The sequence below is a fragment of the Hetaerina americana genome, unplaced genomic scaffold (genome assembly GCF_022747635.1).
Source record: "Hetaerina americana unplaced genomic scaffold, ioHetAmer1.1.p SCAF_35, whole genome shotgun sequence".
NCBI classification, from domain to species: domain Eukaryota; kingdom Metazoa; phylum Arthropoda; class Insecta; order Odonata; family Calopterygidae; genus Hetaerina; species Hetaerina americana.
The window spans coordinates 1,480,833-1,499,085 of NW_027286930.1; the positions used below are offsets into that span (position 1 = coordinate 1,480,833).

Below are 18,253 nucleotides of genomic sequence, written 5' to 3' on the forward strand. Positions count from 1 at the left end.
CCTCATCGTCACCTTTCTCACGCTTTCTCTCTTGAATTGCATCTTTTATCACCTAACCCATGGAAGCAAACTAGCTAAAAAGCCACTCCTCTTGCGAAATATTCATCGTTACTAACAATCCAGCAAAACCATGATTGAAATTCTTCTCACGGAATTTCCTAGGTAAGATGATGCTTTAAATCTTGCGGACCTTCAATCTACTGCCCTCATCTTTCCTTTGGCCTACAATGGGTCCGAAATGGAAGATACCCGCAATAGATAGAGAGAGAAAAGGAATGATTCATATGGGTTTTTGTTTTTCAAGATCCATGCGTGACCTGAATAGATGCATAAGATCCACGTTGCTTTCGTAATTTACGTGGAATTATACCGCTTTCAGAGAGAAGTTTCGTGCCGAGAGTTGCATATACCTACGCAATTTATTGTGGGCGTCTTGAATTTTTGCCTGTTACAGAACTTAAAGGCAATTCTTAACTATCCTTCTTCTCTGAAGGAGTCAGGACAGATGGCTGGAGAAGAATGGCGCATTCAACCCTGCTACTACGTACATTCACGGTCACACTCATTCTAAAATTAAAAACATGCAAACAGATTTGTCAGATGTTTGAAGGATTATGAGATAAGGTTACCGAGAAAAATGTGAAAAGTTGTTTGATAGGGAGGAATACAAACGTAATGCTAGATATGTATGAGAAGAGATGGACTTCGGTAATGCAAATTGGAGCTAGAAAAAGTGCACGCGAGAGGCCTAAGAAGCAATGTGGGCTGACGGTTGCTTCAGAACGGAGAAATTTGGGAGAACAGGAAAAGGGGTAAAAAACGGCGACTGCTTGGAATGAAGGAAGGCGAAAAGGAAAAGAAGGCGATAGCATGTGAAAAAGCTGCTTGTATTGTCCATAACCAGGTGAGACTGAGTAAAGAACATATAATAGTTTGAAGGGACAGAATTCAGCTTGATTATGCAAAGTATGCCAAATATGCATGGATATAATTCTTACATTGAATAGAGAAAGCAATAATCTCTTTCAAGTATTTCTTGAGTCTTGGCGAGATTTTTCATCAAGTGGAAAACGAGTTTGTCTAACGGAGCCAAGCGAGAATAATTAATCGATATCTCTTGTGGAAATTTAGCACTGGTATTAAACATTTGAAGATTTGTTTTGATTAAACAAGGCAAATTTTCAAATACTGCTGGTTACTAACAATTATAAAAAAGAATAGTCATCTATATTTACAAACACCGAATTACCAGACTTTTTTGGCGCATCTCATATGTAAAATCATCAAACTTATAGGGAGACAATTTATTTTGCAATTTGAATCGCCTTCCTTACTCTTCCTCACGATTTAAGGCGAATAGATTAATATATTTCTCAGGCATGTTAAGTTAATCATTTTCAAACAACACATTGAAAGCTAAGAATGTCAACGAAACAATTTCACTTGGCAGTATCAAATATTTATTGCTGTCACGAAACCGCACCGCACTGGGGCGTCCTACATTTCCAGAGCACCTTATTCCTATAAAAATCCTCGTATATCGATGGCTCAATCCTTTAACAACTCATTATTCATTCCCCCAATGGCGTGATATAATCGAAAAGTACAACTACTTCTCTAATAATATTCCCGCATAAATTCAAGAATTTCTCACAACATGCACAATAACCACGTAGTAGCACTCCACTCCATTTCCCAACCAGCCTTTCCCCTAGCTTTTATCCTCATGGTAGGGCCCTTCTTGAGCCTCATGCCCCGTCCTTTTTTTCCCACGCAGGAGGTTGAAAAGAACATGACAATGCACACGAACAGTACAGAGCATGATAAAAATGGAAGGAATTAATGATACTCAATATGCACCACCTCCAATACAGAAAATTCACCGTTAAAAAACTAATTTTAAACTAAACTTGAATTTAGTTTATCTAACCTGGCAATACCAACATAATTGAAGACCATTTGAAGCATCAGGAAAGTATCAGGAAAGCATTAGAAAATTAATTGCGATTGTACTACGATGCTTGAGATATATTATATATTCTGTGTATTGCTAACGTAATGCCAATTCGTTCATCATGACAGTAATTATTTACGCAAAAAGAGGAAATACTATGTTGGTAAATAATTTGATATCTTAACAAAATAATTTAAATCCCATATTATTACACAGGTAGCAAAAGTGTGACCCACATCCTCAATCTAACAATCCAGTTGACCTGGTGCCATTAGAGCATCATTGGACTCCATGGTAAAAGTAAGCGATGGAGTGAATCGAGTTTTACGCATTATTGTTTACCATTTGCAGTTTGAAAATTTTCTCTGTTTTGCATTTGAAAAAAAATCCCTTTAAGTATTTGGGAGTATTTGAGCCTCATGCCCCGTCCTTTTTTTCCCACGCAGGAGGTTGAAAAGAACATGACAATGCACACGAACAGTACAGAGCATGATAAAAATGGAAGGAATTAATGATACTCAATATGCACCACCTCCAATACAGAAAATTCACCGTTAAAAAACTAATTTTAAACTAAACTTGAATTTAGTTTATCTAACCTGGCAATACCAACATAATTGAAGACCATTTGAAGCATCAGGAAAGTATCAGGAAAGCATTAGAAAATTAATTGCGATTGTACTACGATGCTTGAGATATATTATATATTCTGTGTATTGCTAACGTAATGCCAATTCGTTCATCATGACAGTAATTATTTACGCAAAAAGAGGAAATACTATGTTGGTAAATAATTTGATATCTTAACAAAATAATTTAAATCCCATATTATTACACAGGTAGCAAAAGTGTGACCCACATCCTCAATCTAACAATCCAGTTGACCTGGTGCCATTAGAGCATCATTGGACTCCATGGTAAAAGTAAGCGATGGAGTGAATCGAGTTTTACGCATTATTGTTTACCATTTGCAGTTTGAAAATTTTCTCTGTTTTGCATTTGAAAAAAAATCCCTTTAAGTATTTGGGAGCTGATGACCACAACTCTTAAGTTATCCTACGGTGTGTGGAAGTTTCCGGGGTTTCTTAGCTTTGGCAGTGTAGGGCACCATTTGCCTACTATTTTGGGCAGTGTTTGTCAAATCGACAAAAAAATTGTTTTTGCTCCAATTGGAAACAAACACTTAACAATATAAATCCTGAACACTCAATTGAAGATTGCATCATTATGCGCTAGAGGATCTAAGTCACTATTATGAATCTCACACAGCTAATATATTAGGCCGTGTTACAGACGCATTAAATTATCAGTGTGCGTCTAAGGTGATATAAGTATTCTTTGAAGAGTTATAAACTTATTCAACACATATATAATTTCTGTCTTCTTAAATAACCATTACCATAATTAAAATCAAAATAGACTTCATGTGCCTTGCAATCTGTTTTATTTTACAATAAAATAAAAATATTTTTCCTAATCTGGAGTCTAAATATTAATTGCCTTAAAAAAATACCGCACCCGCATCTCAGGTACTACGAGAAATATATATTTTCTCACAATTTTATAGTGATGCCTACTCGAACAAACCGAGTTTGTGTCGCCTTTTCCAGAAAATCCAACAACTTAGCTGAATTCTTTACCATCTCCATCGAAAATGTAATACAAGTATCGGTCAGAAATAAAACCATATAAGGAAATCAGCTATACCTAACTAAATATTTGGGCCCTCTCGTTTCTTTAGCCATCGTTTGGGCAAACGCCGAATGAGGGTTTGCTCCGGCACCACAGCATTAATTTTCCGGAAAATTCTCGCGGGAATTTCCGACAAGAAGATATTTACATCTCCACCGGAAAAATTCATATACACACATTAAATAAAACCCTTGACTCGCGTGCTTTGAAACACGTGAATAAGGTATATCTCTCACTCAATACGTAGCGTAGGTCTTGGAGCAAGAGATCAAGATTTCAAAAGCATTGTAATGCCATTGCACGAGGCTTTATAGTAAGTCTTGACGGGCGAGGAGAACTGGCTTTTGAGACGGCGGAAGGAAGGAGAGGGCGAGACGGTGAGAGAGCGAGGGAGAAAGAGAGGAGAGTATAGAGGGCACCTCTCCTCGTCATTCCGGGGGCTAGAGCAAGGGGATGAGTCGTAAACACCACCCGCCAGCGAAAGCGAAGGGCATAGCCGCCCCATCTCTCCTCTCCGCCGATTCCTTTTCTCAAATCCTTTTGAAATGAGCAAAGGGCAACAAAAAGCAGACGCATAAATGCCACGCCTTCACACAAGGCTTTAACGCAATGCAAACAGAGGGAGAAAGAGACGGATGGGGGAGAAGGACTGAGCGAGAGACGATTTTTGTGAGCAGTGGAACCTCGGAGCTAGTGTGTTTGTATTCGTCGACAGCACGACAGCGTTTACGTTTTTATGACAGACGTCGCTAATGATATATTTTATTGCTTCGAATAAATAAATTGCTGCAAAACCGAAGTCGCCGTTCCCAAAGCGTAACAATTAAACGTCTGGGCAACCCTCGGGAGCAATGTACTCTGTTCATTTTGTGCGAATAATATTAGTGGAAGTGCGTCTCTTGATAATATGTAAATGTTCTGTAGCTACGACTAAGCTAAATGGAACTGACTCGCAGTGCTTAAATTTCACTACGTCATATACTGTTACAAACAGAGGTAGTGGGATGGGAATTTATGGCAAAAATCTTAATATAAATTGTTTCTTACGATTGACGACAATGGTTAATGACAGTAATTTGGAATTCTGTACATGTCAGCTTTCGGTAATCCGGAGCAATACTAGTTCAGGTCGACTACATTCCTATAGGTAATAAAATGTACTTAGAATCAGTGAAATATCATCTAATGATAAGCATGATGACCGATTGAAAATTCTTCTGTTTGTGTCTCATTGTCTTACCTTCATTTCAATCGCAATAATCACAAATGATCGCGCGAGCAAGAACCGTTCTGAAATTTTAAATGTGCCCGAGCCGAAGAGACGGATGGATGTCAAATGGGAATTGACGTACCCCACATCCAAAATAGCCCATGGGCTAATGATGGAAAAAAGTAGATGACAGTAAAAAACAATCAATTTCCTACAAAAACATCTTGTGGTCAGCTACTTCGCCAGATTAAGCATAATCTGTAATCCCCAACACATTTATTTCACCCATCAACGCATTCTATTATGCATCACACAAACTGAAACCACCAGAGAAAAATGCCGAATTTTCGCAGGCATGAGAACATGCGGATCTTGAAACAAAATTGATCAGAAATAGAAACGATCAAAATAACTCTCTCACGATCCAGGAGCTTTCAGCGTGACACACGACTGGATGCAATGCAAACATAATGGTCAAGATTTTAAAATATCAAGGTAGAGCACGTTTGCTTAGAGAGTGGGGACCTCGATAATAGTATTTCCAAGCAACGTGGTATCTACAATTGATGCCTCTCTAAACTGACTCTTCATTTTCCTCGGAATGCGATTACACCGCCAATTCCGAATGCCGATCGCCCAGTTGAGTTCAGGTACAGCAGATTTGATCCACTCCGACAAGCCATCCTTTGCTGGACAAACGTTTAAAGTTAATTCTTGTATCTATATTTTTTTCAGTCAGACTTTTATGTTCCGAAAAATCCTCCTCCCCGCAGCGCCGTCGGTAGGTTTGTTCTCTGGCCATGGCTCCCTTAAAGGCGTGGGACGAATGTCCACCCCTCTTTCTTTTTATTTTTTATTCCTTCCATTCGTTGACATTGATTGAGGTCTCTAGAGTTGCCCTCCCTCCAACCCACCCGCTCGCTCTCTTCCCCTCCTCACAATCCTTCCACTCCCGCCCCTTTTCCATTGTCCCACTCCCTCTACCGAGCATAGCCGTTTGGATCCAAGAAATCCATTCCTAAGGCAGGTGCCAAATCCATTGGGGCTTACTTTCTTACTTCATACTGTCATCCGCAGGCCGAATTTAACTCCAGCAATGCACATTCCTTCCTATTAATATCATCGTGACACCCTACTCCACCAAATTCCTCATTATGAAATCGAAAATATCATTTAAATCGGCAGTAATTACGATTACAGATTTCTGTCTGATTCAAAATAATATTTTTTGGGCTAATCATCGATTTTAATTATCCATAGATCGAAAGTTATCAGGTCAAATGCAATACGGACCCAAATTCCAAGAGCAATCGTGTCCGAATTCAAAACTTATGTTAACATCGTTTCAGTGGTAGCTACGCAGAAACAGCTCTAAAATCAGAGAGCGTTGAATACATTATTACTATTATGCTTAATATTTTAAGTAAACAATAAGAATAAGTGCGCTGCTTACTAGAACTATCCAAGCACATTAAACTCAATTGGATGGTGATTAAGACGGCTATTCCATCCAAGTATTTACCTGAGCTTTAACATAAGTGAATTCGTACAGGAGATGGGAATGCTACAAGTAAAGTAAGAACCGCCTAATGGACTCCTGCTTGAATTCACATCATTCGTAACCACCTCTGCTACAACGTTCAGCACAACAATCACCATCGAGAAGAATTTGGGGAAGACAGACGAGAACACCTGCCTTAAATTTAAGGGTGAAAGCTTTGACGAGGGTTATTTATAAGCTGGCAATCACTATCATTGCTATTATTTAATCGTAGTACAATAAATACGAGAAATTAAACTATTAGGTCAATTAGGCCGGCAATTTTTACCGGGCGAACCCGAAGGATGACGGGACCATGTTGGGGAGTTCCGACAGAATGTTCCAGCAGATACTCGCAATTTATTTTTTTTCCTCGCCACCCGAAAAGACCGATTTGAGAAAGGAAAGGGATAGGTGGGACATTCGCAATAAAACAACGCGATAAAAGCCGAGGAAAAACTCACATTCTTCATTAGGGCCGCTCATATCACTCAATGGCGATCTCACGTCACTAACTAACGCTTTCGTCACGTAAACAACTGCTGCCTCTTTCTTCGCTCCCATCAATTAGTCTCAACAATCAGCGGACAGCAGCCAAGGTTTGCTAAACGCCAAACTCAAACAACAGGCATTAAACACTTAAGGAGAAGAGACAATGTAAAATGTCAATGATACGGGACGATTTTAATAAATGCCGAAAACACGGAGAAAAGAATTATACGTGAGCCAAAGTGTTCCTTCACAGGCAAAGATAAGTGAAAACATTGCACGCTATTTTTTTTACAAATATTCAAGAAGGCCATATAAAATCATAGAGGCCGTTTGCTGAATACTAACTATGTAAGTAATGGCGACGAAGCTTGGGTTTTAAAATATTTTTTTAAATCAAATTACCACATAGATAACGGGTTATGATGTTTAGGAATTTAAAATAACAAGCTGAGAAAACAAATAAAATAAAATGATTGTCCTAAATTAGAGCTCGTGTGAGGATTATAAGATTGATTGACCTGCAAGCCATCGTTTTCGAAACAATGAAAGCGTTATATATAAAGCATACCTGTCAGAGATGCTCAATCAAATTACGTACTCAAAAACATTCGAACGAATTGTGAAGCATTAGGTCTTCCTCAAATAACTCGAGTCTTACTATTTAGGGACATGAAAAAAGCAGGAACTATTCATAACCATTGGAGAATCCCGCAAAGCGAAAGACAATAATGGGCAAGATTGGAGTAACATTTAACACCGATTAATTTCGAGGCAAGGGTTTGAGACATTCTCTATCATGACAGTGGGACTGAATAATTCAAAATGATTTTGTTGTATTAAGGTGGTAATCGATACACAAATAATGACATAACGTTAATACATGGATTAAAAATGTATTGACTTTACAATAGTATAAAATATGAAAATAATAAAAATCATGATCCCGGTTATGTTGTGAGTATACGATAAAATGAATAAAAATAACAAACATAACCGGAATTAGACTATCTATTCATGTTCTTTTCCCGTCATTTCAATAATCGGAAGCGATTCCCTGATTTTTTAACCAATGACGAAATTATAAAATACAATTTTTTCGTCCCAAATTCATTTCACAAATTCTAAATTCTCCTAGGTCTCTTCGCTTTCACGTTTCATTTCCTTGTTAATTTCATTTTCACGGGCGTTGCGCAGTCATAGTCATACAACCAGGTTGGAATATTGCCAACCCAATGGAAAGGGCAATTTTAACAAGGTACTAATAGAAAAAGACAATTATTCCGAGCCCTTGTGAAACAGCAATACTCTTAAGAGAGACCATTCAAGCGGCTACTCACCTTGATTGTAACGTCGGCGTCAGTGTTCTGGATCCCATCGGACGCTCTGACGACCAGTCGGTAAGTGTCCCTCTCCTCGCGATCAAGCGCCTCCTTGAGGCGAAGCACACCCGTGTTCGCGTCCAGTTCGAACCTCGCCTCGTCTCCACCCTCGGTGGACACGAGAGTGTACGTCGGGGTGCCGAGGGTGTCCGGGTCGGTCGCCCGTAGGGTGGCCACCGCCTGCCCGGCGGACAGATCCTCGGACACCGTATACTCGATTGGCGTGTCCCTGAAGGAAGGCGGGCTGTCGTTCTTGTCAAGGACATTGATTCTGATCTGTTGCGTGGAAGAAAAAAGAAAGAATGAAATAATTAATAAGATTATTAATTTAACGTTGGCTGTTTTTATATATACCACTATGATTCATCGTGGAAAACATTTTTTTTTCTAATTGAGATTAATGAACGACGACAGGGTGCAGAAGATTTTTTTTTGGTGCACGCAAACAGAGCTCGTGGAAATTAAGACGCGCGAGTGAGTAGTTTCAATTATTGCCATGGCGCTCGCGTGGGTTCAAATGGAGAGCCCTCCGCCTGCTGTGAAGAACAGGGCAGGGAAGAAGGGCCGCGAATGGAGGTTATTGGATGAAGTGCTTGAGCATTCACGCAATGGATCAAAACTACTCGAATGTCAAGTCAGTTCACTGTGTTTAAGAGCGTCATGCACTAATATTAACACATAACAGAAGGGGTTTTAGGTTCAAGCATTAAAAAGAGGAAACAAACTTAGCTGCATATTCAATTTCTCATTTGCATATTTCCAACACACGTGGGAACAAGGAATTATCGATACGCCTTTCAAGTTCCTAATATTTTTCTTCTACCGCGCCGGTCGTTGGCAATGATTCAGATAATAGTATGAAGTAAGGTGGGGAAAAAATAATACAGGACGCCAAGAAAAACCGCCTCCACGCCCATAAATACGATGGATTCCATTTTATGTGGCATGCATGGTATCCTCATCGCATCAATTTCTTATATTCGATTCTAAATGTACGATTGCACCCCCTTTAGTGACCATCCTCATGAGTGGGAGAGACTAAGGCGAAATCGACGAAGTAGCCGCTTCGCGCTATCGAAAGCTGGTTTTTACTCTAGGATCACCGAAGACAGAAACGGAAACGTGAAGCAAAAAGGAAACAAATCTTCAATAAGAAAAACATAGACCTTTAGATGGGAATTAAAAGAGTTGCTTGCCGCAAATACCTCTTCGATTTTCCACATCTGCCGTCAAATGCTGTCATAAAAACCTCTAATTACACATTTCCGCGGTTGCATTTGTCAGGCTGATTTCACTTAATCCTGTCGATGCTTTTAACTTAAATCGTCCCTTTGAGAGCTATATATTTAATCAGTTTTTTCGCTCCCTCCATCTCTATTCCACTGAGACCTCGGTGAGATTCTTTCCCTTTGATAGAGAGAGAGGGAGAGAAAGAAGGAGTAAGAAGATTCCTTCCTCGAGATAAAGACAGAAGGATCAAGCAAGAACGAATGAGAGAATGATGTGGACGAAGGAGAAAAGTGAAGAGAAAGGAAACGAATAGAATGAGGGAAGTTTGGATGGGCGGATTATCAGAATCGATTGCTCCAAACGATCGATCATTTTGAATTGATTAAGGAGATCGTAAATGTTTAATCGAAGTCTCTGAAACTCAGCGGAAGTCTTGGTCGGATTTAACGCAGAGACCAAGATGGAGATAACAGATAGAAATACTAGCAGAAATCCAACTATGGTTACGTACCACTGTACTGCCGAAAAACTTGGCCCCCCAAAATGGAGGGACCGTTATCTCTTGAGCCAGGGCGAAGGTTTGTTTCTGACTGCTCATCTCGCTTCCTCTCTACCAGTGATTTACAGCTATATTAAACACTATGTATATATTATTTTTCCGGTGTAATTCATTATTTATCCTTATAGTTCAAAATTGTGAACGATTGAAAAGTTGTCTCCTGGAGTTTTTCAGCTTTAACATTCACAGCGAATAGATGTATGTCTGGAAACTGCAAAGAACATTGCAAAGCCACGGGTCCCAAAATGCTGTACAAGAAGAATTTCCATGGCGGGCGTGACCCGTTTCATTCCATCCAACGGCCGGCCCTGTTCCCTGTCGGTCACTGCGGCGGAGAGGGAATAGGAGAAGGGACCGGGGTTTGGGAATATGGAAGACAGGGGAAGGGGTGGGATGTTGAAGAGCGGCGGATGGTATGGGGGGAGAGGTTGGCATGAGGGGCCTGTCCGATAAGCAAGAGAACGAGCGCAGCGGGATAGGGAGCAGGAGACACGCAGCGTGGCGGATGGACTCTGGATAAGGCGGATTTATTATTTGGCCAACAGCGCGGACCCTTCCCATCTCTCTTTTGTTTCACCTCTTTTTATTTCAATAAGAACCGACATCGCACGCGGTTATTTTTCAAGCCCGCTCTCCCTCCAGAAACTTCTTTCCCGCTCGGGTTTTTTCTTCCTTTCCCAGGGCCGGTAGGAGGTGGCCTTCGACCGCCCCATCCTTCTAACGCATGGAGAGGATTCCGTGCGCTCCGCCAGAGGTCACGTTATTTAAAGACACCCACCGCGCTGTGTGATTGCGTGTCGTATGTACGGAGAGTTGATCGCAAGGGAAGGGTGGGGATTCGGTTCCACGAGAGAGAAGGGAAGCAAATACACACTAAAAAATTCCGTAGAGCGAATACCTCGTTAGTGACTGTCGCGAAATTTTCCAGCAATTCATTCAGGATTTTGTCCCCGCCGTCTTTCAGAAATAAACGTTTCCTGCGAGAAAATCTTTTTTTTTTTAATCTTTCACGTATTTACCATTTGCTTGAGGTTATTTTTCTATGTCATCTACTCGTACTCCGAATCGTATCAGAAATTGCATTTTTATGTTTAATTTTCTCTCCTCTTCCCCTGTCACTATGATCTTTCTCCAAATGTATGCGAGTGAACAGAAAAACGACGATCTCGCAATCAAGTGAAAGTAAGCTGTCGGAAGCATGAGGGGTACCTCGCCTGCCTGCTGGTAAGCGTCGACCATCGAATCAGTTACTGCAATATATCTAATAATCTTAATCTTCGGGATTGGTGACATTAATACCGAAGTATTTGAGATGCTGATGCAAACCAAGATAAGCTTTCAGAATCTAGGAATGATTTCAAACAACTTCAATCTAAAATAAACTCAGCTTCATCACTCAGATAGTCAGAGATTACAAGCGTGAATTATTATTTGTTAGCCTACCGCTGAAAAGAGGTTTTGGATGGACACAAATTTAGCACTCCTATATTTCTTAGCCTCGTCTAAGAAGACACACCCTGATACCCAAAGCCACATTAACCTCTTCTTCAATTGCAATTACATTCTACCTCCCTTCATTCCGTCCATCATGCCAATCCCATTCCTGCCCCTTCCTCGCTTGCCTGACGTTATCACAGTCGTCAATATTTCATCGCCTTTCAAAATGCTCAGCAACCACTTTTCCTACCTCTGGATTTTTCCAAACAATTACATATCTACTCTCGCTATGCCTAACTCTTCCTCGTTTGTTTTCCTTTCTTTTCATTTCACTTTTTCCACACTTTTCCATGCCCACATTTCAAAAGCCTCCAATCTACACATACAATCTTGCTTCATTGACCAAGTTTCTGCACCGCTACATATCAAGGTTTTCAATAATCTTTTATTAAATCCTTATTCATCGTTCCTGCCCTCAACTCCCTCCTCATTGTGAAAGCTTCTTGCCTAGCAAGATCCTTCTTCATCCTAGCATGAATGGTTTCACTTTACTCCAAAGGCCACTGTCATGTTAACCTCTCCTACCTAGAGCGGGAAGTACTCGGGATGAAATCAGGAATAGCAGCTCGGACACATAACAATCCCTCCGTTCTGAAGTGAACTCATACAACCCCAAGAACACGACATCCCTCCCACTCCATTCCTACGCTTGTTCCATGGGACCTCGCAAATAAAACGCAACTATCGCCGACGGCCGAAAATCGCTAAGGAGCCAACCCACACATCTCCACGTCTTAGTCCGTATCAAAAATCGGCCTTGCTCCTTTCTCCTCCCCCAATCCTTCCCATTTTCCCTCTCCGTTCGCTATCTCCTCGACGGAGACAGCCTCTCTGCACGAAAACATCGCTCTCGAGAACGTGCTTTCCGCGGGAACCGGGCAACTTGCTGTTGGGGCCCTCTCTCTCTCACTTCTTACTTATCGTAACTTCCGCCCTCGCTTGGATCGTTCCCTTCTTGTAAGACTACTGCGTACTCGAGGGTTGGCTCCCAGACTCGCTTTGCAAGCATTTTTATGATTTCAGCTTACTTTGAAGGTCGATATTTCTGTGTAGAAAGCATTGCTCCCACTTTATAAATACATTGAAAATTTAAATAAATAAATGTGAGAGTGCCGAAAGCCGGAGTTCACGGCATACAAGCATATGTTTCACCCGTAGAGTCAAACATTCTTTTGTGATGAAACGTTCAGAATTTCCGACGAGTATCATAGTCAGAAACTTCGGAAATTATTGCACCGGAAAAATTCGGAATGAGCTGCCATTGCTTTTCTCTAGATGTCAATTTAACTTCAACGCGATGTACGCGTAAACGATTCGTCTAGATTTTTTCCCAATAAAAAGGCCCAAATCACTGCATTTTTCGCATGCGAAGAGGCTGGCGCCTGAAACATTTTAAAAATCAGTTTGGCAGTAAATAATTTATCCATGGCCATATCCAATTAAGTTTACCGAAGTATTTATTGCAGAATAATAAATGTAGAATGATGAAAATAGCATATTCCCATTTTTTTTAAGATTCCATTTTTCCAAAACATTAAATTCTTACCGAACGTTCCTTCTCCCTTTACCTATATCAGCCGTTCGAGCTATTGCTGAATGGTTTTTATTGAGCCAATGAAAAATTACAAGACTCTCTCTTAAGACACAATGTGATCATTTTCCCCTCAATCCCATAGTGCAAGATGGCAGCTGTTATAATCGCTTCCTTCTTCGCACCGATGACTTTTATTGAACTTTCTAGGAACTCACTTTCTCACCTATCACGGAGACAAAAAAACAGCCGTGCATAATAAAAGCTAGAGATTAGCCACTTCCTGTTCAAATTCCAATCTCTTCACAATCGACCAATTAATCGAATCGGGACCGAGTAAAATTTAACGCTCATCTCCTGAACCGAGAGACACGACGAGAAAAATGGCCAGTAGACTGACTCATTTGATCTCGTTGGGCCGTCGTTCTCCGTTTGTATTGCAATAGCGCCACAGTGACGCATATTCATGACTTGAGGCCTCGTAGGAATATATTAGGATAAAATAAACCTTGGTGGGCCAAACACCTTACAGTCGGCTCTCTATAAGTGTGTGTGTGTGTATGTGAGAAGGTGAGAGAGAGAGAAAGAGAGAGAAAAGGATGCGATCAGATCGTGCGGGTCCTTATATTCATTCAGGAGACAGGGAGGGGGGAAGGTAGGACGAGGCGTTCGGGGAGAAAGGCCTCTTTTCTACCCTCTGGGGTTTTTGAATTATGTGGGTGTGAAAAGTAATACAAGGAGAAGAGGATACGAAAGAAAGGGTGGTGTTAGTGGCGGGAGTGTGGGGGGATCAGGGGGAGACGGGAGAAGTAGGGGGGGGGGTGCGAAGATGCGGAGGCAGGTAGTGGAGGACGGGAAGGAACAGAGGTGTTTTTTCCCGTGGGCCCGCGAGAGAAGTCAAGAATTAGAGGAAGATAGAGAGAGGCTATATTATGTATTTGTGCGCTGCGGTGGGGTGTTAAAAGAGGTCCGAGTTTAGCCCTCCGGGTCGAAAGGGGACCGGATTTAGGCTTTTGAGTTTAGCGTTTGTATGGCGGGAGGAAAGGGGGGACGGGCGTGAAGTTTTTAAGGAGTGGGAGTGGGGGGGAGAGGAGGAGGTGGCGATAAACAACAAGAAGGGACCGAGTGAAGGGTAGGCGGGAGAGCGGGCAATAAAGAATAGAGAGAGAGTTAGGGGTGGTGGTGGTGGGGTGGAAGAGGGGCACATTGAGGCGGGATAGGAGATCACGGAGGATAGGAAGGGAGCGTATTTTATAAGAAGGGACGGCCCCTCTGGTGAGACTGTGGAATGGGGGAAGCATGAGGTGATAGGAGATTTTGGGAGGCCCTTAAATTGACGTCACCACAAAAAAGTGAAATGCTACCAATACTACTACGAGCACTACAAATCAGTATGATGAAAATCCATCGCTGAAGGAAACACAAGTTACCATTTAGAAACCTTCGGCTCGTTTCCTGGGAGAGTAAAGGAATTTTCAGAATTCCCATCCGTTTTTCAGCAGGATATTCTGACAAACGAGTACGCTGGGAAATGCATAATCAAGAAGGATGGCTTGAGGTCCACATTAACGTTTTCTTTTGGATCGTTTTCCTATCCGACATTCCTCTGTCAATCCGACTTCACTCCTGTTAAGGCGGAAATAAGTTGCAAATGAGCACACAATGAAAGATTCCCACGCAGATGTATACACACGTACAAACCAAAATATTCCCACCATTAACCCTACGGCAAGAAATAAAGATCCCTAGATTCTTTTACGGCGGCCAGACATTCCCAAAAAAAACCCAACAGCAAGAGGTACGAGGTTTTACTCGTACACGTACATAAACTTCCGTCATATTGTCCATTTTCGGCATGAACAAGACTGCACGGTTTTCCGGGTGCGATTGAACGCTGACGGAAATTATGGAAATGGGATAGTTGCACACTACGTGAAGATACTGCAGTGAAATTAAACTAATTACAAAGTGTTCCACAGCATAACAGCAAGGACGAAAATTAAAAGCACCATAAAATATTCAGGTATACCAATGAAAGCAAATCCATCACATGCATACTCATATGCCTCCTGTGAGTGCCTATGACCGGTCCTACTCGCAAGAAAACGTTTGCCCGATTTTATTGAACGTACATAAAGCGCTAGAACTGAAGTCAGACTTGGAAAAGATTTTCTCCGCACATTTCCATACGCCCATGTTAAACTCCAACATCAGAAGAAAAGGAAACCAATTAAACTTGATTTTTACGTAAAATCTTTCAAACAAAAGAACGAGCGACGCTGTAGGAAATGCAAAGTATAATACCAGCAGAAGGCAATTAAAGCAAGGCACTAAATACCATTCAAGGCACATATAACTCTATCTCATAGGCGGATGCATAATTACAAATATATGGCACCGACAAACTCCTTTGTAATTTCGCAAACTTTCCTTCTTTGGAAGCTCGGGCATTAAATATGAAGCCCATCTCTGCGTGGATGGTACCTCGAATTCCTGCATAGAGTGAGCTGATTTTTAGAGGCCATAAAGAGGCCATAGGACAATACGTACCTCAAAAGCATTACAAAAGTCAAGGCCAATGACTGGAATGGTGCGTGATGATGGGCGGGGCCATAGTAATATCATGGGAACGAGACAAAGCGAGCGACAAAAAAAAGAACAGTGGGCAATGGGAGATTCGAGAGTGAATATGTTAACTCCCACCAGCTGGTACGTGCATAAGAGCTGGGAGTAAAATGAATGCCATTAAATTTACAAAAGGGATTCCTTCAAAAAAATACATTTGGAGAAGACCTTAGGTTAAGGGTCGGCAACCTCTCTTCCAGGCACATGCTCAGGGTATTTACCCAAGCTCTCCACTATGAGGGCTAACTTCTCACCATTTACTAACAATAGTCAGACGAATTTTCTGCAAAGGAATGACTCTGAAATTAGTTAGGTTAAATCAACTCAGGATCTATGCTTAAACTCATTGAAAGCGATCTATCAATCTCTTTATCATCTTCCTAAAGTTATCGAGTGACATACGGCACTTGATTTTCTATACATACATTAAAATTATGGAGGAATAATTACATCCCAATATAGCCTTTCACAACTAAGAAGACCAGCATGAGGAGACTGCTTCCATCAATAGAGAGATAACTTTCTGTGAAGAATCAATATAACATCGTTTTACATCATCACCTCATAACAAGCATGAGAAATGGGCATATTTGTGTTCACACCAAATAAATATTTTCATGTTGAAACATCAAAAAATCAGAACTTCACAAATGCTACATGACTGTCAATTTGGATATTATAAATCATGTTCCAGCAATCCTTTTTTCGGAGCCTTCGTCTTTCATTACGGAATTATATAAGCAGGCAAAACTTGAAATGATTTACTGATAATAATTGGAAGGAAAGGTTGATAGTTGTTTTGAGAACATGAAACTGATACACAATACTGAATACGAAGTTGGAGAATCTCGGAGAGGCCAAGGTAGTAATAGATGACTAGAATCCCATTCCAAAATTCCACATAAATGGTCCTCGATTATGTTGAATGCACAAATGAGATGATATGCAGAAATGTTTAGGGCATTTATCACTATTTTCGTAATGCCCACGGACCAAGTCTGATATTGACTGCAATCTCGCCCTAGTCATCGTAGTATTCAGATATCACACTATTAGCAGTTTATTTAGATTTCATCTGCAGCAAAATGGGGAAAACCATAGTGTATCGACTAAAAGACATTGAATTATAAAGAAGTAGCGACGTAATCATCGTTTTAAGACTCTTCTTTTATCAAGTTTAATGGATACGTGAAATGTGTGAAACGATTACTAATGCGCCAACCGAAAGGAGTCATGTTGCAGTGGTCACGCCGTGAGAAGAGGAAGACGAGGTTGTATTAGAATGATTGTCTTTTCCTGCTCTGTTTTCAACCATAACACCATAAATATTCGTTAAGATAATTCAGATTTTTTTGATTGATATCGTCTTTTCCTGTTCTGTTTTCAACTATAACACCATAAATATTCGTTAAGATAATTCAGATTTTTTTATTAGTATTGTCTTTTCCAAACTGTATTCAACTATAACACAATAAATATTCGTTAAGATAAGTCAGATTTTTTTCTCTGCATTAAGTACAGGATTCGCATCCCTCGCAATACATGCAATCTGGCCGATTGGGTGCTTTTTGTTCGTTAGTTTTTTAGGGTAGAGCGAAATCAGAGGTATAAATGGGAGTAATACAAAAATAAAAGTTATATGTAGGTGGAATCAATCAATCTTTCTCTGAATTTTAAGAACTCTGATAGGAAGGAATTCCCATACGGTTTTTTTCTCAAAGCGTAATACCTGCATGAAAAATAAAGCATGAATTTATGGTACGGCTGTTTCCATTTATTACAGGAAGCAAACTTCGAGATGAAAATTTAAAATTTTGATTCGTTTAAATCTCCGCTAATAAATGGCTATATGAGTGGTCTCAATTTGAAATGTGCAAACAGGCATTCCAAGCCATTGACGATAAATTATGAAACAATGACTTAAGGATGGTCAATCACACTGACATAGTGCCAAAAGGCAAGTCTATAAAAGAATTGAGGCGTAATGACGTAATAGGACTAGCTACTAACTTTCAATTACAATCACAATAAAATTCAGCGCCAAATATCAACAATTCCTCCCAATGAAGGGCAATTTTGGCCGTTGGCATGAAAAAGGCGACAGTAAAATGCACGACAATAAAAACAAAATGATTCGAGAAGCGGCAATTAGCTTCACGTGGCACTAATCCATGGCTACTCAACCAGCCTGGTATCTCATTATATGGTATCTTTATACAATCCTTCACTCTCTCGCCTTCCACTTTTGCCCGATCTCCCTCCAACCCACACCCATATTTGGGAGGTTTTCGACGTCATTTTCACAAAAGGATATCGTCGAACGAAGCCGAAAAGGCACTAAAAATTGCGGCTTTATCAGATGAGCCGATCGAGTGAGGGAGGAAGAAAGGACGCGAGAAGAGATGGCGGGGAAGGGGACGTCGTTATGGGTGAGGAGGGAAGGGAGAAAGGGGGGAGAGTGCCTGGGATTCAACCAAAGGACGCACAGGAGGGAGGGTTGTTGGTGGTGGGAGGTATGGCGTGGGTGGGGGTGTGGGACAAGGG

The 18,253-nt window shown here is 40.8% G+C and overlaps 1 protein-coding gene across 1 annotated transcript in view; it reads right to left on the reverse strand.

Moving 5' to 3' along the window:
• Positions 1–18,253, reverse strand: part of ft (cadherin-related tumor suppressor fat) — a 656,626-nt gene that overhangs the window by 215,823 nt on the left and 422,550 nt on the right. Inside the window, exon 3 of the mRNA XM_071589250.1 lies at positions 8,226–8,543. Coding sequence (XP_071445351.1) covers positions 8,226–8,543 — 318 coding nt within the window. The remainder of the gene's footprint in view (positions 1–8,225; positions 8,544–18,253) is intronic.